We start from the raw sequence: 20,767 nt of genomic DNA, 5'->3' as shown, positions 1-20,767 counted from the left end.
TAACCTGGTTCCCGTACCAAAACTTCAGAATCTCAATCAGGTCCTCGGGGACACTGGTCTCATTGGTCAGCTTTTGCCAAAGTATATCATACGAGACCAGATCGAAGGCCTTCGATAAGTCTAAGAAGCAGGCGTTCACTGGTGTATCCCTGCTAGTATAGTACTGGACAGTGCTTTTCAGACACATAATAGCCGACTCTGTGGAAAGTCCGGGCCTAAACCCAAACTGTGCGTCATTCAGTTTAATATGTTTAGCTAAGTGTCTGTCAAACAATCTGTCCAGCACTTTTGCCACAACGGTTGCCAATGATATTGGTCTATAATTTTTCACGTCTGACACATCACCTGTTTTATTTTTAATGACTGGTACCACAATTGTCCTCATCAGGTCTGATGGTAGATAAGAATGATTAATACATAAGTTAAATAGTATTGTGAGTACTCTTGGCAGATGAGTGCCAGCATTTTGCAAGTGCTCAATGTTACACATATATTTATAATTAAAGCACGAAAAAGTACCTATCTTGCCTTAGGTTCACTTGATTAGTAAAAGATTACACAGAATTTGCGAAATATATACATAAAACTCAATGAAAGGCAATGAAATACATGATCTATGTTGTTAACAGCTTCTCAGTACCTAAGTATCGGCAAACATGACATATTAAACTAAAATTTTGACAGATCGCGTTAAGATTTACATACTGCTAGTCCTGAATATATTTTTTATTGAGCTTGTGGTACAATTAAATATGTCTACATTTTTTAGAATATTATTATGATTATAGAGTGTACATGCTCGCTTAATAAACATATTTTTAGAATAGTTAGTTCTACTACGTGGGATGGAGAATAATTGCTTAATTGCAATATGGCGGTTTAATTGTTTACATTTACATAGTTAGCAAGTTCCTTGGAATGACACTTTAATGATTGTTTTCAGGCTAGTGCAACCATTCCTAACATTAGCGCCTTCTCTGTGCATGGTGATAGAGGAAGACGAAATGTTCATGAGGGAAGGAGAAGACAACGTTAACGGTTAGTATTATTACCGCCCTTAACCTTTTGGACGCCAATGACCGATATATACGCACCGCAGGTCCAACGCCAAAGACTTATTAATCGGTCATAGACCACAGAGCAACATAGACCTAGGTGCATATGCATAAAGTTCAATTTCAGTTTTGACGTGACGTGGCGTGACGTGGCGTCTGAGAGACAGCTTTTGTATTTGACACGGCGTCGAAAAGGTTAACATAGTATACAATACACATACAGTATTGTTTATTAACCGCCAGTAATTGGCTATTTGTAAACCATAACCCATAACCAGTCAGAAATCCCCAGTTTAAAACGCCTTTTTGGGTACATTGCAGCTTCTAGTTTTCTTAAAATCACTACGTACATAGTATAAAACAAAGTCGCTCCCCGTTCTATGTCTGTCCCTCTGTATGATCTTTAAAACTACCCAACGGATTTTGATGCGGTTTTTTAATAGATAAAGTGAATCAAGATGGTTTATGTATAATGGGCGGACGACGGATGCAATATACGTCAAAATCATGTTGTCTTATTTAAACCAATTTTAATTACGTATATCGTTTGACATGATTTTGACGTATATTGCATCCGTCGTCCGCCCATTATATGTATAATTTGTTAACCCGTGCGAAGCCGGGGCGGGTTGCTAGTAATCATTAAATTATACGCACCAAATCAATAGTCGTATCTCTGTCACACTCCAGAAACTGGTTGTCTCTCCCTTTTTAATAAACTTGGCGACCCCTAGTAGCTTATTGCAAGGAGATAGGACTACCATTGGCAAGTTAAGAGCAACGAATTATATCTTTTGCCCATATGTCAGTTTTGTTTATTTCCTTGCCATTATTATATTAAGTCTAAAACAAGTCGGTCAGTTTGGCTTCTTAGTCTTACCTATAGAATATCTCACATCTGTATGTATATACATGTATATGAAAACACTTTATTGTACATAAGACAGGTTAAGATACAATTAAATAGAAAGTATACAATGTACAAATGCGAACTAATCCCTATAAGGGATCTTCTAGTCAACCTTTGAGCAGTAGTAATATTTTCAGGGGTAAAACCAGGAATAGTTGGCTACGCGTGCGCGGCGCTGAACAGCAAAGAGTTCTACAAGAAACAAGAGGTGGCCTGGATACCGGAGATGTGCAAGAAATACCCCGAGCAGCTAACTGAGAGGCAAGACCTGAGCCAGGCGGCTAAGGTAAGAGACACTAGATTTTTTATAATGGGGCATTGGGACACCGTAACCCCTGCTTCTACGCCAAAATAGTCTTACCAGGGCAGGGATCGGAACCGGTTTTTTGCAAAAACTTAGAAATAACCATATTTTTTGAATTATTTTATACTCGAAATGGGCTCAGTTGTGTTTTTAGGTTTCGACTTCGTATTATTAGATTGCCCAATTAGAAATGAAGTAATTAGCAAAGAACGAAAAAATACCGTTTTCGTTCCCATACAAAAAATACCGGTATCCGATCCCTGTACCAGGGTGCCTAGCCAAGATGCCAAAAAAATCCTAAAGCGCACTAGTAAAGTCACAAATGAAAAAAACTGTTCATACATTGCAATGCAATCGGAGTAAAATAAAAGGAAATTGAAAAGGCGGGCAATTTTAAAATCAGAATCAGGCTGGGGATGTGCGTGAACTGTAGGGGGCTGCACAGGACTAGAGGGGGGATAACCCTACAAAGTGTCAATGTCAAGTTTAGGCCACAAGGTGGCAAAGCTTTTAAAGCGTATGGTGTACTACGAGTATACAGTGAGCTTGGTGATATAATACGGAACAATTTTTTCACCACATCAACTGGTAAAGGCTCTCTGGATTGTTTAAAAACTGATAGCAAAGTTGCATTTTATTCACATGTGAAGCAAAGTAATCAAATTCATATTTTGCCTGCCTCATTTCATCTTTCGTTTGCTCGGGTATCAATAGCACGAGCGGTTAAACAACAACTTTGCCCTTTTTTTTTTTTTTTTTTTTTTTTTTTTGTAAAACAAATAAGTATTCCAGGAGTGCATCCGCCACTTCCACCAGTTCAGCGGGCCGGAGCGCGCGCCGGCGGGCGTGCTGCGCGCGCACCCCGCGCTGCTGACGTGCTGCGTGCGCGCCGCCTGCCCCGACCCGCACGCGCCCGCCCGCCTGCTCGCCTGCCTGCTGGCCGCGCTCCGGGCTCACGGTAACACTATTCCAGGAGTGCATGCCACTTCCACAGTTCAGCGGGCCGGAGCGCGCGCCGGCGGGCGTGCTGCGCGCGCACCCCGCGCTGCTGACGTGCTGCGTGCGCGCCGCCTGCCCCGACCCGCACGCGCCCGCCCGCCTGCTCGCCTGCCTGCTGGCCGCGCTCCGGGCTCACGGTAACACTATTCCAGGAGTGCATGCCACTTCCACAGTTCAGCGGGCCGGAGCGCGCGCCGGCGGGCGTGCTGCGCGCGCACCCCGCGCTGCTGACGTGCTGCGTGCGCGCCGCCTGCCCCGACCCGCACGCGCCCGCCCGCCTGCTCGCCTGCCTGCTGGCCGCGCTCCGGGCTCACGGTAACACTATTCCAGGAGTGCATGCCACTTCCACAGTTCAGCGGGCCGGAGCGCGCGCCGGCGGGCGTGCTGCGCGCGCACCCCGCGCTGCTGACGTGCTGCGTGCGCGCCGCCTGCCCCGACCCGCACGCGCCCGCCCGCCTGCTCGCCTGCCTGCTGGCCGCGCTCCGGGCTCACGGTAACACTATTCCAGGAGTGCATGCCACTTCCACAGTTCAGCGGGCCGGAGCGCGCGCCGGCGGGCGTGCTGCGCGCGCACCCCGCGCTGCTGACGTGCTGCGTGCGCGCCGCCTGCCCCGACCCGCACGCGCCCGCCCGCCTGCTCGCCTGCCTGCTGGCCGCGCTCCGGGCTCACGGTAACACTATTCCAGGAGTGCATGCCACTTCCACAGTTCAGCGGGCCGGAGCGCGCGCCGGCGGGCGTGCTGCGCGCGCACCCCGCGCTGCTGACGTGCTGCGTGCGCGCCGCCTGCCCCGACCCGCACGCGCCCGCCCGCCTGCTCGCCTGCCTGCTGGCCGCGCTCCGGGCTCACGGTAACACTATCAACCAGGGATCGGATACCGGTATTTTTTGTATGGGAACGGAAACGGTATTTTTTCGTTCTTTGCTAATTACTTCATTTCTAATTGAGCAATCTAATAATACGAACTCGTAACCTAAAGACACAACTGAGTCCTACATTTCGAGTATAAAATAATTAGGAAAATATGGTTATTTCTAAGTTTTTGCAAAAAACCGGTTCCGATCCCTGCTATCAACACGTCCATTGCCGCCCGGCCAAACGAGACATCCGCGCCAGGCCACAACAATAGGGATGATGACACATGTTGAATTTTACAACTAAATCTAGTAAAATAGATAGCAAACGAACAATTTATCACAATAATGTGGATATTAAAATAAAATATTGAAAAATTACAAAAATACAGGACCTGAAAGTTTCAAAATTTAAGTTTTTTATTTAACTTTCAAAAACGATAAAAGTAAGGGTACCATTCGATTCCTTACATTTCATCCAAAAAAATATTGTATAGCAACTATATACATAAACGCAATTCTTCACCGACAAAAACACAATTTTCTTGTTTTGTCCATACTACAAGATGGGCGATGACGTCACGGCCTCTGGCTGTTTTGTATAGGGCGTTTCGCGAGTGAAGTGCGACTGTCTGCCTTTGACTACAATTTCTGACTTTTGTGTTACTTTAATGCAATGGGTCCCATATAGACATTTGATCCTAAAAACAAACCCGATCGATTGATACCATAAAAAAAATTAGTCATGTAGCCTATTACGCCATATCATAGACTAGGAATCCTCTAGACGGAGTTTAGAGCAATTATTTCATGAAACCGATGCTGCCAAAAATACTGGGGTGCGGGGGACGAGGTGAGCGAATCCCGTGCCGCGATTGGTCCGTTCAAAAACACGGACCAATCACGGCACGGGATTCTGACACTTTGACTCGAAGATGGAGTAAAACTACCGTATATAGTGGCAGAGAGGGTAGCGTTACTATGCTCAGTCTAGAGGATGTCTTGTCTGTGCGCCATATAAAGCTGCAGTGCCACGATCCCGACTATCGGGTCGTCCGGCCTGGGAACGAAATCATAAAATACCCGAGTCGGGTTTTCGGCACTGAATGTGTTAAAAGAGAACTCATAATAATGAAGACTATTTGCCATTCGAAATGAAAACTTCCCCTTTCCCAGATAGTTCCCTCAAAAAGACTATTATCGTATACGTAACAATTTTGGATTACGTACCTCCTCAAGTTCTATATTTGGCATCCCACGGTGTGACTATTTGCACCCGATTTGAACATTTTCACACCTAGTTGTCTTGACCGATTGTAACCAGACTACAGTATCCAGTGTATATGACACCGTAAGATTGTGAAGCCGTTAGTTTACGATCTGACGTAGGTTAGGTTAGTTTATATATAGCTGCTCCGGTCTGCAGTTGTAGTTGCAGGTCCTCTCTTCGAGTCGATTGGATTGTCACGATTGACTAAAAATAATAAAGTCGCCCACATTAACCCTCTGCAACTGTGGTGACTTTTTTTAGAGAGATTCTACTGATGTGGTGTCTATCAGACCTCATTTTCGATAATTCATTAAAAATAAACTAATGGCAAAATGGTAAATATTGTTTTATATAACGATCATTCCATTTATAATTTAACAAATTCAACTGTAAAATAGGTTTAAAATAAAATACATAAGAAATATATATAATACATTTTAATGAGATCACAGTTTCTTACAATTTGTACTTAGGCTAACAAAACAAATTCAAAAAAACTTAACAATCAACAACTTCAAGTAACTTAATAAATTTTCCTTCTTTTGAACACTGTATTTATACCTAAAAAACATAGAGACAATCTAAAGACAGAATAAGGAACTAATCAGTCTTGAAGTTGGTACTTATTTTAAAGGATTTTTCCTCGATGAGCCATGTAAAATATAATTATTTATGTGGTTAGGTCTCTCAGACACTATAGAAACATTAATATTTTTGTGAGGTGACGTCTGATACACCATAATTACTATGAAAAAAATACAGATTTTTATGAGGTGAGGTCTGTCAGACCCAGGACTTATTGCTGTGCTCACGTCTGTGGGACACCCGCAGCTCATATCTCCCGGTGCATGCACCACGTTGCCGCTCGGGCATCACTGTCCGATGCCGCGAGTCGTTTTAGGAAGGTAATGAGCGCGACAGAGCTATATCGCGCCGTACGCCGACATAACAACAAAAAATATTTGGCGGTGTCTGATAGACCGCACATCAATCGCAGAGGGTTAAATCAGGGATCGGATACCGGTATTTTTTGTATGGGAACGGAAACGGTATTTTTTCGTTCTTTGCTAATTACTTCATTTCTAATTGGGCAATCTAATAATACGAAGTCGTAACCTAAAAACACAACTGAGACCTACATTTCGAGTATAAAATAATTCGAAAAATATGGTTATTTCTAAGTTTTTGCAAAAAACCGGTTCCGATCCCTGGGTTAAATCGATAAATATGCTACTATTTCAGGTGTGAACGGCGTGCACGCGTGCATTAACGCGACCGACCACTACCTCCTTCAGTTCTACAGCAAGCTCGGGTTCGCGGAGGCGGCCCGCTCGGGCTCCCGCGTGTTCCTCGTGCGCTCCTTCTAGCGCCGAGTGACCCGCGTCAGGCACAGGTAACACAACAACAGGTCCTAGGTCACTGCCCTGAGGGACTCCGATAGAAGCTAATAGAATATAAAAATTTTACCTTCCAATAAAATTATTATTATGTGTTCCGTTCCACGTCTGAGATCTTCATTGAGAGCGTAACGCCTCCGGTGACCGATAGATGCCGCTAGCGTCTATGTAGTCGCTCCGCCGCCTCGCCGTGACGTAGTTCCGCTTCCCTTTCCTGCAAACAGACGCCCGCCCCCCGCCACTCGCCGCCGCTATGTCATTGTTGAGGAGAAGTACCGTCGGTATAAAAGTAGCCTAGTAGCCTGCCAGGAAGGCATTACTCAGATCTCAGACGTGGAAGGAAACATAATAATAATTTTATTGGAAGGTAAAATTTTTATATTATGTGTTCCGTTCCACGTCTGAGATCTTCATTGAGACCTGTTTATTATCTCCTGGTGGCGAGTCAGCGGGCGCGCAAGCGTTAGGGCTACACCTACTGTCATATAACTCAGAGAAAGAATAAATATATACGCCTTATTGCAACCCATGAAATCACAATAACTCGTTATAATGATGCATTACAGGAAATTGAGAATTTAAACTGTAATCCCAGGTTCGAATCTGACGTTAAACTGGTTTGAGAGATTTCATAATCAGAATCTCGGCGATAGGATCGTCTAAAGAAAGAGTCATGTTCCCAATTAACTTAAGCCAAAATATCGCTAAGTAATTGGATAGTTTTCCAGCTAATTTAGTGATTAAGTACATCATGGATCGAAAGCAATCGTAGGCGAGGCCGGATTGGATGAGACTACTGTGTCTGAAGGAAATAAGCGCAGTGTCCCCTAACATTTTGTGTAATTCTCACAAGTTGACGTACCCAGACTACCGTGTGTATCAGGATGGCGGGTGTACATCAACAAATGGAGCTGCGGTATACGTCAGGAGTTAGTGCTAGCAATGTGCCAAATGTGCGCCAAAATTGGAGCAATGTGCTCTTTAAACTCCAGAGATATTTAAGAAATAGATGACGCCCGCCATCCTGACGTCAGGTTGGCGGGTGCATTTCCAGATCCAGCTAACGGCTGCCTACTCAGGGGTGAAAGTACTGCCTAAGGTTAGTGCTCGCAATGTGCTTCCACATGTATGAAGCACAATCAAATCCAGAGAGCGGTTAAAGAGAAATATGGAATTGAATAAATATATATATAGACGCCTGCTCATTTTAAATAGCAATATTACATCTTCATTGCAGGCAGTTCATCAGGCGCACACAAAACATGCAGGCGCTGTACACAAAAGGTCTTATTTTATTTTTTCAATAGACGTGTTACTTACTTATTGAACTTGTGAGAAACACACAAAAAACTCGTTTAGGTACCGTGAAAACGAACACTCGGTAAAATATTTATATTACTCTACGACCAACTATTACACACATTAAGTAGGTATTACTATTGCTTGAAGCTACAACATTTTCTACAAACATTTGCATTTCTAGACACATGTCTACGTTAACCCATTCAAGGCCAGCGACTCTGCGTATGTAGGTATTAGTCGAGTGTGCTCAGAGCATAAAAAGGTCAACTACGGCGTTGCGTGAACAAGAGATTTCCTTTGGCAGGATTGGTCCTTAGGACCCAAGGATGGATTTAAGAAGAGGAGCCACCCAGATTTTTGATGCAGATGGGGGGTGGGGAGGGTTTTAAGCGTCTGCGACGTCTGAGGTTAATAAGTTTAGGTTCTAAGTCAAGTTTAGTATCATTTTCAACTAAATCAGAGATGTAGACATATATTTCATCCAAATCGGTTCAGCGTTTATTGATTCCCCATACAACCCTACACCTTACCTTTCATTTTAAGGGATTTTTTCGGGATAAAAACTATCCTATACTTTTCCACGAGACTCAAACTATCTCTATACCAAATTTTATCTAAATCGTTTCAGCGGTTATTGAATCCCCACACAAATTTCCACCTCCCTTTTTTACACCCTTAAGGGATTATTTTTGAGATTAAAAGTATCTTTGTTCTTCCCTGGGACTCAAGTCATGTCTATACCAATTTTCAACTAAATTGGTTTAGCGGTTTAAACGTCAAGAGGAATTTAAATAAAAATTCTTCATATTTTACGTGTTTTACTACGGAATGGTAGAAATATGATATCATAAATGAATTCCGCATCCCCGATTTATAGAAAACGATACCAAACTTAGCCTAGTAGCTTAAATAATATAGATAACTAGATTAATTTTGAGCCCCCCCCACCCCTCCCCCTAAAATTTTACACCAAAAATCTGGGTGGCTCCACTTTTTAAATCCATCGTTGGGTCCTAAGGACCAATCCTGCGAAAGGAAATCTCTTGTTCACGGAACGCCGTAGTTGTAGCGCTGGCGGTTCACCAAAAAACGCTGCAATTGGTGTTAAAGGTATGAAAAACGGTACGATTGATCTTTAGGACATTTGAAACAATTTGACCCGAAGCAACAACAAATAAAAAAAACGAGAGAAGTTATGACGTCATCTTTTTTTGTATGGAATTTTAAAAAAATGTTTAGAAACCTATCGTGTGTGGTATTAAACGAAAGGGCTTTCTGAGCCAATTCTAAATATATATCTTAGCTATTAGCTATAATTTGAGGTATATTTTACAAAAAATATTGAACGGTATTGTATCTGGAGAAGCCCAAACTTGGTGTTTTGAAAATTATTTTTATTATAATTTAAAAAAAAATCTGAAATGAAATGATGTGATATATTTTTAGAATTGGCTCAGAAAGCCCTTTCGTACCCTAAACTTGACACTGTGCATTCTTATGCAAAGCTGCGTCTACGCATCGTATGGGAAAAGTGGTACTTTTTAGTGTTTTCCTTTTAGATTTCGGTCTATTTATGATTGTTACATAACAACTGAATATATATTCTATACAATAACGTATTTTTATTAGTCATTGCATTATTGTTATAGATAGCATGAACTCGTTTTATTGTATGTATCTACAAATGCACACCGCCAGCTTCTCTACTAACAACATGCTTTTTGACCGAAGCGTAGCGAAGGTCTACGTTTTGACTCGGGCATTTTGCTTTTGTATGTCCGGATGTTCTCCTCTACAGGTCACAATTCTCAACCGATTCTTGTGAAATGTTGTGACCAGATTCTATGAGTAAATATTTTTTTTTTGTCGATCCCGTTTTTGGAAATTTTCAAAAATGGAGGAGTTGTGATACCTCGCGCTTAAACAAATAGTCGTATCGATATCATAAGAGTATTTTATTTTTGAGACATATTTACATAGTAAATGGCAAAAAATGCAGAAAAATTGTATTGCTGGTTTAGGCGGTATTTAGATATTTAGTTTGTACTCGAAAATGAGTAGCCGAATTTCGTCAGCTTAGAGTCTGGCTAATGAAAGTTGACCCTGAGATTTATGTAAAACTTTTTTATGGCAACTTTTTTTCCTATCAAATAAGCTGTCAGTTTCAAGCTGTCATTTCATTTCATAGTAATTTTCTTGCCAGGTGCGGTTTTTATTGAAATTCCCGCGTTATCCCAGGCTCAACTTTCATTAGCCAGACTCTAGCTAAGAACTATCATGGCGCATTTTGTAAACAATCGCTTTTTTTGTTTGCACACGGAAAGTCTGGGTTCGATCCCCAGTAAGACATAACTTTTTGTATTTTTTTTTCAGTTAAACTTCGTATTTTTTTAAATAAATTAAAATATTTGTATTGTTGATTGATCAAACCGCTGTGTGGCGCTGTCATCGTGCACGGTCCCAATAAGCTATGCTCGCGAGGTCTACAGCTCACAGAGCCACTAGTTTAAATGTATCTTTAAAGGAACACTGCCAGGTTGAGGTTGCAGAATATTTACTGTCTTACTAAGAAATTATTAGAATTTTTTTTATTTATTTATTACTAAAATAAGTGACACAGCATTACAGCAAAACCAATGCACTGTGAAACTACAAAACAAGACAACAAATTAAATGTTAGATTTGGGCGACAACATAACAGCGTGGCTCCGTTGCGTCGTCTGACTCGGCGTAGGGTTCGGCAGGTTGCCCCGGAACCGTCGAAACACCACCCCCTTCGGCCAGAAGTCAGCCGCAGTTCGGCCTGCAGCGGCCGCGGCACGCGCACCACAAATGAACTGAAGTGCACATAGTGACGCGACTGTAGCTGGTGCACCCTCAGCGTGTAGCCAGACTTCCGACGGACGTACTCCACCACCTCGTCGGCCACGGCGGAGTAATGCAGGCGAGACACGTAGAGCGCCTTACTCGGTATCGCTATCCGTAGACCAGAATTAATTAACCGGCTCCGCAATGCCACACAGAGTCTTACGAGGCGCCCTGCGCGCCTTGTTCTTCCTTTCCACCAGTGTGAATCCCTCCTTATCCACATTGGTGCGGGATTTTATGACAAATTACGACATTCTATTCATTAAAAGTATTTAACTATATTACTCAAGTGCCACAAATATTACAGATAAGGTTAAGGCTACATCAACAAAATAGAGCTCGCAATCTGGTTGCTCTTGTTCCTCACCCCTGGGTCAGATCAGAAATAGACAGCAGCAGTTGCCTTCATCTTTACCATCTTCTCTAGAGCACCTACACCTGTTATCAAACAGCGATCATGGAACAACAGATAGCGACCTCAGCCCAGCGACCACTGCTAGCCATGACCAGCATGCCACCACCACCATCGCCAAATCAGATAACATTGCTAGTACATTCAGAGTGAATCTCCAACTACGAGACAAACAGTAAGCCACTCTGAACAAGCAAATGCGAATGCTCCAACATCATCCCATAATCCTATACCATCGCCATTTTCAGGTTTATCATCCTACATCCTACTCTGCAGTTTCAGTGTTCCTTCCCTTGCAGTAGCTACTCGATCAAAAAAACTAAAACTATAATTGTGACTAAAAAGAAGCCAGTCCAATCAAAACCTCTCACACTGTATTGGAAATGTAGCGATTTACCGGAATTGCGCCAGTCAAAATTGAGCAGAGGTTTTCGAAAGGCCAGTAGTCACAGAAAATATGTAAAAAATAAGCCAAATAAAAAGTAGCTGTTGCAGGGGAAGGAGCACTGAAGCTGAATGATAAACCTGAAAATGGCGATAGTATAGGATTATGGGATGGTGTTGTGGCATTCGCATTTGCTTGTTCAGACAGGCTTACTGTTTGTCTTGTACTAGAAGACTCACTCTGAAGATGTACTATAGTACGGCTCTTCTGAGGTGAACTTTTCGCTTCGAACCTTAATCTTTCAAACAAAGGCCATTGTCTCTATTATCGCAAAACCGCTTGCTCCCGACTTAGCACGTGCCAGTACAACATTCATATTGAAAAACAACCGGTATCGTCATAGTATTAAGTTTCAAATTGAATGTCACTGATATTCTATATATTACGTTTTGGTAGTGTAGGACGATAGACCGCCCCGAAGCGATACGGCACTCATATTATTTTGATACTTAGTGTGGTGTTAAAAATGAAACACGGTTATTTATGATAAAGCGTTGTATATTTGTTATATAACAAAATCTAAGGTAACAATGTAAATTTAAGATTAATAAGTTTAACATAGGTATAATCAACATTTTTCCGTGTAGGTATATAAACAGTTATACGTACTACTAGATAAAATCGAGTCATAAAAAACCAGATAGATATAATCAATTTCTTTCTTATATTATAACCGACCTTTCTTCTGACCGTTGACACGTGATGTTTTGTTAGAAAAGCTGTACGCTTCAAAGCTCCACGTTTGCCTTATCAGTGTTTTTATTGTTACTATGCGTAATAAAAATAACAATGCTTGCAGCTGCACCTTTGTAAATTATTACATTTACCACCGCAAGCTAATAATTTAAATAAAACAATATAATAAATAACCACGTTTCATTTTTAACACCACACTAAGTATCAAATCACACTAAGTCCAGAAACCCCCCTGCTCTACAGATGCCCAATCAACAAACCACTTGGAGCCTGGTGGAGGCGTGGCAAGCAGAATGGGAGCACCAAGTGGACCAAATAAACCCCCTCATCCATCTCACACCTCGAACACCCCCCACTGGCTTCAAAGCGCCTCGTCGCGTATGGTCCGCCCTTAACCGCTTTAGAACTGGAATTGGTAACTGTGCACACCACTGGCACAAATGGGGTTGGAGTGCCTCTCCTGCATGCGAGTGTGGACACCCAGACCAGACCATTGAACACATAGTGCTGGAATGTCCTCTCACAAGATACACGGGCCACGTGAATGACTTCAATACCCTGGCTGGAGAAGCGGCTGCTTACCTGAGTAGGGCGAAATTTTAATTTTAAGTTAGTTAAGTTCTGTATCCAGTGACATGTAACCAAGCCATACGATAAATAAATCAAAATAATATGAGCGCCGTATCGCTTCGGGGCGGTTTATCGTCCTAAACTACCAAAACGTAATATCTAGAATATCAGTGACATTAAATTTGAACCTTAATACTATGACGATACCGGTTGTTTTTCAATATGAATGTTGTACTGGCACGTGCTAACTGGGGAGCAAGCGGTTTTGCGATAATAGAGACAATGGCCTTTGTTTGAAAGATTAAGGTTCGAAGCGAAAAGTTCACCTCAGAAGAGCCGTACTATAGCAATGTTACCTGATTAGGCGATGGTGATGGTGGCATGCTGGTCATAGATAGCAGTGGTCGCTGGGCTGAGGTCGCTATCTGTTGTTTCATGATCGCTGTCTGATAACAAGTCTAGGTTCTCTAGAGAAGATGGTAAAGATGAAGGCAACTGCTGCTGTCTATTTCTGATCTGACATCTGACCCCGGGGTGAGGAACAAGAGCAACCAGATTGCGAGCTCTATTTTGTTGATGTAGCCTTATTTGTAATATCTGTGGCACTTGAGTAATATAGTTAAATAGTTTTAATAAATAGAATATCGTAATTTGTCCTAAAATCCTAATAATTTCTTAGTAGGACAGTAAATATTCTGCAACCTCAACCTGGCAATGAATCTTTAAAGATACATAACCCACCTTACAGTGAACCTGGCAGTGTCTCTCCTAGGATACATACCTAATTAAATGTTAATTTGTGCATACTTGGCAGAGTGCATTTAAAGATACGTTGTAGGTATAAATAAGAAACTAAAAGACTAAGATTTTTTTATTATTTTTCTACCCTTTATACCAACCCTTAATATCCCTTTTTTTAGGATAAAAACACTCAATTCGAGCAAAAAAAATCCTGCCAAGTTTAGGGCTAATACCACACGCGAAAGGTTTCTGAACAATTTTTTTTTTAATTCCATACAAAAAAAGATGACGTCATAACTCCTCTCGTTTTTTTTAATTTGTTGGTGCTTCGGGTCAAATTGTTTCAAATGTCCTAAAGATCAATCGTACCGATTTTCATACCTTTAACACCATTTGCAGGATTGTACTGATTTTCGCGGTGTACCGCCAGCGCTATTAACCTTTTTATGCTCTGAGCACACTCGACTAATACCCACATACGCAGAGTCGCTGGCTTTGAATGGGTTAACGTAGACACATTTGTAGAAAATGTTGTAGTTTCAAGCAATAGTAACACTTAATGTGTGTAATAGATGGTCGTAGAGTAATATAAATATTTTACCGAGTGTTCGTTTTTGCGGTACCTAAACGAGTTTTTTGCGTGTTTCTCACAAGTTCAATAAGTAACACGTCTATTGAAAAAATAAAATAAAAGACTTTTTGTGTAAAGCGCCTGCATGTTTTGTGTGCGCCTGATGAACTGCCTGCAATGAAGATGTAATATTGCTATTTAAAATGAGCAGGCGTCTATATATATATTTATTCAATTCCATATTTCTCTTTAACGGCTCTCTGAATTTGATTGTGCTTCATACATGTGGAAGCACATTGCGAGCACTAACCTTAGGCAGTACTTTCACCCCTGAGTAGGCAGCCGTTAGCTGGATCTGGAAATGCACCCGCCAACCTGACGTCAGGATGGCGGGCGTCATCTATTTCTTAAATATCTCTGGAGTTTAAAGAGCACATTGCTCCAATTTTGGCGCACATTTGGCACATTGCTAGCACTAACTCCTGACGTATACAGCAGCTCCATTTGTTGATGTACACCCGCCATCCTGATACACACCAGACTACCTACTGGGTCTATACTTTATTCCGAAGCTTCTAAGAGAGTCCAGTCGGTGAGACACGTTATCTGGTTTAGAACCGAATTTCGGACACAAAATAATAGCGTCAAAGTTATCTATGTAATTGCCTGGGCTACAGTGTAGTAGGGTAAGGTCATTGACCCTGCGGCCTGATGCTACCAGTAAAGGTGCGGCAGCTTTTCTATATAGGTACGTTGTAGGATTATTCAAGTTAGGGCAAGTAATTTGAATAAGATTTCTCGCGTCCCAAGCTGGTGGTTTGGGAGGCGCTGGTCTCGCTATTAATGACGATGGAAGAAGGCATAGTGTCCGATAGTGGTTCACATACAGCACTTGTTACAGGCTTCTGAACAAGTATCATTCTGAAAGCTAACATGGAGAATAGAAATAGATGTCTGAGATAGCTTGCTACTTCACTGGGTATTAGAGGTACCTGGCAGTCGATCTCATTTTTGATGCACCATGAAGATCATTTCTACATTGTGGGCGTACAGCGACCTCGACAAGGGGACGATCTAGGGAGTGCTCCCCGGTACTGGTTTTCTAGACAACCAGTACCGGAACCGGAAATACCCGGTTATCGCCGGCTCGGTGTTGGAGCGTCCTATCTGACAGGAGCTACGCCTCGATTCTTAAGGTCGTTGACTTGTAAGGGATGGTGGTCTGACGTTGTGTTCACTAGGACCGCCAGTAAATTGCAAGCTTACCACAGCTGCGAGAAAGCTCTCCTCATCACGCCGTCACAGTAAACAGACTAGCCTGGGAGGTGGAGATATCCATGCCAAGTCGTATCACCGGCAGCTGCCAAACGCGTCGTGGTAGCACTTCAAAGAGTCGGTTAAGACATACCGTGGTACAGTGCGAGGGCTCTCGAAAGCGGAGAGGCCGACCAACAAGGTGCCTATCAGGCGAAGATAGCTCGGCGGCTTCTGGGCGCAGCTGCCACTCGGGGGACGCAGTGACTTTTTTGATAAACCGTCGCCTTTGGGGGTTATACCGACCTGGTAAGTAGCAAGGAACCAGCGCGAACTATAGACGATCTGCTGGCATCAGCAGTTTTTTCGACAACCGTAGTAACGGTTATATGTTTGTAGTACACTCCTGTCGTCAGCGCTGCAGGTGCGGCCCGTTAACGATTACTCTCCACTTGAAAGGCCTCACTTCGTACATTGTCTACCATTATTAACGGACTACAGGTATAAGGTGAGGACTACGACGGTGCAATCTCCATAAACTAACGTTTGCGAATTTGAGACTGAACAGGAGGCATCGAGTATAGTTTCTGTGAGAAACTCGGCAGCAAGGCAGGTCTGTATGTTGAGAAAACGAAAAACCTTCAGTCAAACTTGTATAGGAGCATGGTAGCATGCTTTTAAGGAAATCGCACTGATGAAATCAAGTCTAAAATCGATTTTGGCGCTTTGCTTAACAAAACTGTTTCGATAAAGTCGAAGACAGACAGATGGAAACTGCTGGAGTCCTCCTGGGCCCTTTCTCTTGGCACCGGAAACACAAGCTCGTTCAGGCGCAGCGGGTTTATTTGTCCCATTTTGTTTATTAGGGGCTTGGCGAACGAGTTCGTCTTTGTAAGACGGAACTTAAGCTGGAGAGCGCGGGCAAGCAGAGAGATAATTATGTGAACACTGCAAACCTTTTTAATGCCTTCAACCTCGGTTTTGAGCGGAGCACACGGGACCTTGTCTGCCGTCGCCTTGGCGACGGAGGAATCCTTAACCGAAAGCAAGAGTTTAGCGGTCTGTTCGTGCTGTTGCACCATAGCTATAAGCTGCGTACCTCAATGGGGCCATGTGGACAGGGAAAACTGGTACCGTGGTACACGTGGCGCCGGACGGCGGCGGCGTGGCGCCCGGCCGGCGTCGGCTTGGCGGGCTGCATCGACGCGGCCGCTGGCGATATCATTGGGAACGGCAACAGGTAAGTTTTCTTACGAACAGAACATGGGTGCCATTGCAAAGGACGACAGCGTCGTACTTGCAGCATCGACGTAATTGCCGGCGCTATCATGGCAACCGCCGCCGCTCGGAAGGTGCCGGTGCGTGAGGTGGGCGGCGCCATCGTGGCGGCAGCCACCGCCAGCTCGGGAGGCGCCGGCGCGTGACGCGAGAGGCGCCATCGTGGCGGCAGCCATCGCCAGCTCGGGAGGCGCCGGCGCGTGACGCGCCATCGTGGCGGCAGCCACCGCCCGCTCGTGACGCGAGGCGCCATCATGGCGGCAGCCACCGACAGCTCGGGTGGCGCCGGCGCGTGACGCGAGAGGCGCCATCGTGGCGGCAGCCACCGCCAGCTCAGGAGGCGCCGGCGCGTGACGCGAGAGGCGCCATCGTGGCGGCAGCTACCGACAGCTTGGGAGGCGCCGGCGCGTGACGCAAGAGGCGCCATCGTGCCGGCAGCCACCGCCGGCTCGGGTGGCGCCGGCGTGCGACGCGAGAGGCGCCATCGTGGCGGCAGCCACCGACAGCTTGGGAGGCGCCGGCGCGTGACGCAAGAGGCGCCATCGTGCCGGCAGCCACCGCCGGCTCGGGTGGCGCCGGCGTGCGACGCGAGAGGCGCCATCGTGGCGGCAGCCACCGACAGCTTGGGAGGCGCCGGCGCGTGACGCGAGAGGCGCCATCATGGCGGCAGCCACCGCCAGCTCGGGTGGCGCCGGCGTGCGACGCGAGAGGCGCCATCGTGGCGGCAGCCACCGACAGCTTGGGAGGCGCCGGCGCGTGACGCGAGAAGCGCCATCGTGGCGGCAGCCACCGCCAGCTCGGGAGGCGCCGGCGCGTGACGCGAGAGGCGCCATCGTGGCGGCAGCCACCGACAGCTTGGGAGGCGCCGGCGCGTGACGCGAGAAGCGCCATCGTGGCGGCAGCCACCGCCAGCTCGGGAGGCGCCGGCGCGTGACGCGAGAGGTGCCATCGTGGCGGCCAGCTCGGGAGGCGCCGGTGCGTGAGGCGAGAGGCGCCATCGTGGCGGCCAGCTCGAGAGGCGCCGGTGCGCGAGGCGGGCGGCACCCTTGTGGCGGCCCGCCACCGGCTCGCAGGTGCGTGAGGCGAGAGGCGCCATCGTGGCGGCCGGCTCGGGTGGCACCGGAGCGTGAGGTGGGCGGCGCCATCGTGGCGGCCAGCTCGAGAGGCGCCGACGCGTGAGGCGGGTGCCGCCATCGTGGCGGCCCGCCACTGTTTCGCTGGTGCGTGAGGCGCCATGGTGGCGGCCAGCTCAAGAGGCGCCGATGCGTGAGGTGGGCGGCGCCAATCGTGGCTACAGCCACCGCCAGCTCGGGAGGCACCGGTGCGTGACGCGCCATCGCGCCGATGCGCGTGATGGACGTTGCCGGCTCAGGAGGCGTCGATGCGCGTGGCGGGCAGCGCCACCGTAGCGTCTTTCGCCGGCACAGGGGGGGAGGCGTGCGCGTGGCGACTGGCGCCACCATGGTGGCGTAGTTGCACGCAACATCACGGCGACACTGTTGCCCGACGCCTTGATAGACGGCAACCGGCGCGGCGAACGGCCCCGCCGCTGTACTCGTAGTGTTTCCACAGAGTGGCTTCCACGTAACTTACCTTCCTTCCACTTTGAGCAGTCGAGATGCAGTAGCGTGCTCCCCGTGGTCCGGTCCGCCTTCACCTTGGCGCCAGGACGGGACCGAGAGGTCCCCGATCCACCCGCGCCGCGACCGTAGCAACAGGAGCGGGCGTGTGACGTCTCTCGGAGTCCCGCGGACCGGAAGCGCCTGCGCCGCGACACTTCGGGCGCCGGCCCGCAGCGTCGCGGCGTCTCGGAGGCACCTCGGACGACAAGAGAAAGTCGACAGCGCCGACGCGGCGAACGACACGAACTGTCGCGTCGGAAACTAACAACACGAGGTAATACTCCCGGGCTCCGAGCACGAGCACCGACCTCGGCCGACACCTGCGGTAATCGGACGAGAACCGGGGCTTTAGCGTCCAAGTAGGCATTCACAATGCGCTTCCGAACGCCAAATACAGCTAGAATATCATTAAACTGGCTTACCAGATGGTTTGAGACAATCCAAACCTATCCTATTGCAGCGCGGCCCCGGCACCCCACCGCGCCGGGCCGGCACCGCTCCTCGCGGCAGGCACGATGACGCACGTTCCTCTCCGATGCGGAGCGACTTACGTTACCACGCGTTGTAACAAACGACACTTGAAACGACTTGTTGACGCACTTCCTACTTCACTCTCGAAAATGCGAGTTAACGGTAACGATTTTAGCAGCATGGCATGTAAAAGATAATTTAGCAAGAAAAAAGTGGGTAGAATCGAAAAGCACCGTTGGAAGATCGATCCCGAGACCGCCAAAAGACTAGTAGTGGCGATCTCTGGCTATATCTCGCTATTTAATCGAACAAACTTTGGATCGGAAAATTTTAAAGCGCCATGCTGCAAAAATGTTCGCAAAAAAATTTGCGGACCATCGGTCAGGACGGTCGACGAAACAATGCCATAGCGGCGGCGAGTGGCGGGGGGCGGGCGTCTGTTTGCAGGAAAGGGAAGCGGAACTACGTCACGGCGAGGCGGCGGAGCGACTACATAGACGCTAGCGGCATCTATCGGTCACCGGAGGCGTTACGCTCTCAATGAAGATCTCAGACGTGGAACGGAACACATAATAAGTTTCGGCCCGAGATTCCTCCCTTGCGGTACACCGATCCAGGCTACAAACGTTCCGGAAATGTGGCCTCTCCTGTTGACATAATTACAATAGAATACTCTTTATTACATACCTCACACAGTTTGCAATACATAAGGCATATTTTAGCTTTCAGCATACTACTTATAACAAAAAGCTTGAATGCGTACGAGTATAAAAATCCAATGAGAAAATTATTACCGTAAAGAACATTTATTTTATGATGTTGACAAAAAAGACGCATAAGATTAACTCGCCCTAAAATGTTTAACCCAGGTATGTGCTGCGACCTTCGGGTTATATATACAAGCCCATACGTGCTGCGGTCCAACAGAATGGCGGCAACAGTGGCGGTGGCGTTAGTATATAAAACATGAACAAAAGCTTGCGGTACACCGAAGCTAATATAAGAGAAAAATCGTTGGCCCGAGAATGCTACCTTGCGGTACACCGAAAGCCTTTATATTGCAATCCTTGATAAGATAGTAAGATAAGGATGTACCTTTCAAATCAGCCATTACAGCTTATGTTAATCAAATACTTGTTCAACTATTAAAATGCAAGTATGCATATATTCATCTATGTTAAGTGAGACAGTATCAAAGGCTTTTGTCAGGTCAAAAATATCCAAATCAGCAGGTATAAAAGTAATGTAAAAGTAGAATAAGTTTCTGTTACATAAACTTATCAATGTTGTTATTTTTATTTACTTTTTTCCAACATTTTCAGTTGACAGGGAGGCTGGCCGATAGTTGTATAGACTCTTTACAAACATTTAAGAGAAATTTTTAATTATTGTTTAAATTAGATGATATGTCCTATAAAATTGTCTCATTGTTTCAGTATCATCCACCGGTTTGTGAAAATCTCAACTGTCGGTATGTCTCCTAAATAGTGTATCGTGTCTACCTATAGTATTTGTTGTATGTATGTAACTTTCCATGTGATCTTTTAAACGTTTTTTCTTTGAAGTCCCCTCCGCCGAAATCCCGCTCCCAAAATTACTCTCTCATTTTAAACGACATGTTAAATTAGACCTGAATTTTAAAATGAGCGTAATATAGATTTTATGGCGGCGCCTCTTACTCTTAAGAGCCAACAGGAGTGGTCATTTCTCCATACAAACGTACTCGACTGTTTCCTCCGTGGGTTTTGA

General features: G+C 45.7%; 1 protein-coding gene across 1 annotated transcript in view; it reads left to right on the top strand.

Annotated features, from left to right (window-relative positions):
* Positions 1-20,553, top strand: part of LOC134657538 (protein O-GlcNAcase) — a 57,617-nt gene extending 37,064 nt beyond the window's left edge. The window contains exons 19-23 of the mRNA XM_063513113.1: positions 944-1,038; positions 2,103-2,251; positions 3,062-3,227; positions 6,634-6,784; positions 20,455-20,553. Of these exons, the coding sequence (XP_063369183.1) occupies positions 944-1,038; positions 2,103-2,251; positions 3,062-3,227; positions 6,634-6,758 (535 nt within the window). The 3' untranslated portion in view covers positions 6,759-6,784; positions 20,455-20,553. The remainder of the gene's footprint in view (positions 1-943; positions 1,039-2,102; positions 2,252-3,061; positions 3,228-6,633; positions 6,785-20,454) is intronic.
* The last annotated feature ends 214 nt before the right edge of the window (positions 20,554-20,767 follow it).

The sequence above is a fragment of the Cydia amplana genome, chromosome 20 (genome assembly GCF_948474715.1).
Source record: "Cydia amplana chromosome 20, ilCydAmpl1.1, whole genome shotgun sequence".
NCBI classification, from domain to species: domain Eukaryota; kingdom Metazoa; phylum Arthropoda; class Insecta; order Lepidoptera; family Tortricidae; genus Cydia; species Cydia amplana.
The sequence above is the reverse complement of the archived record's forward strand: the minus strand, read 5'-3'. Positions and strand labels throughout refer to the sequence as shown.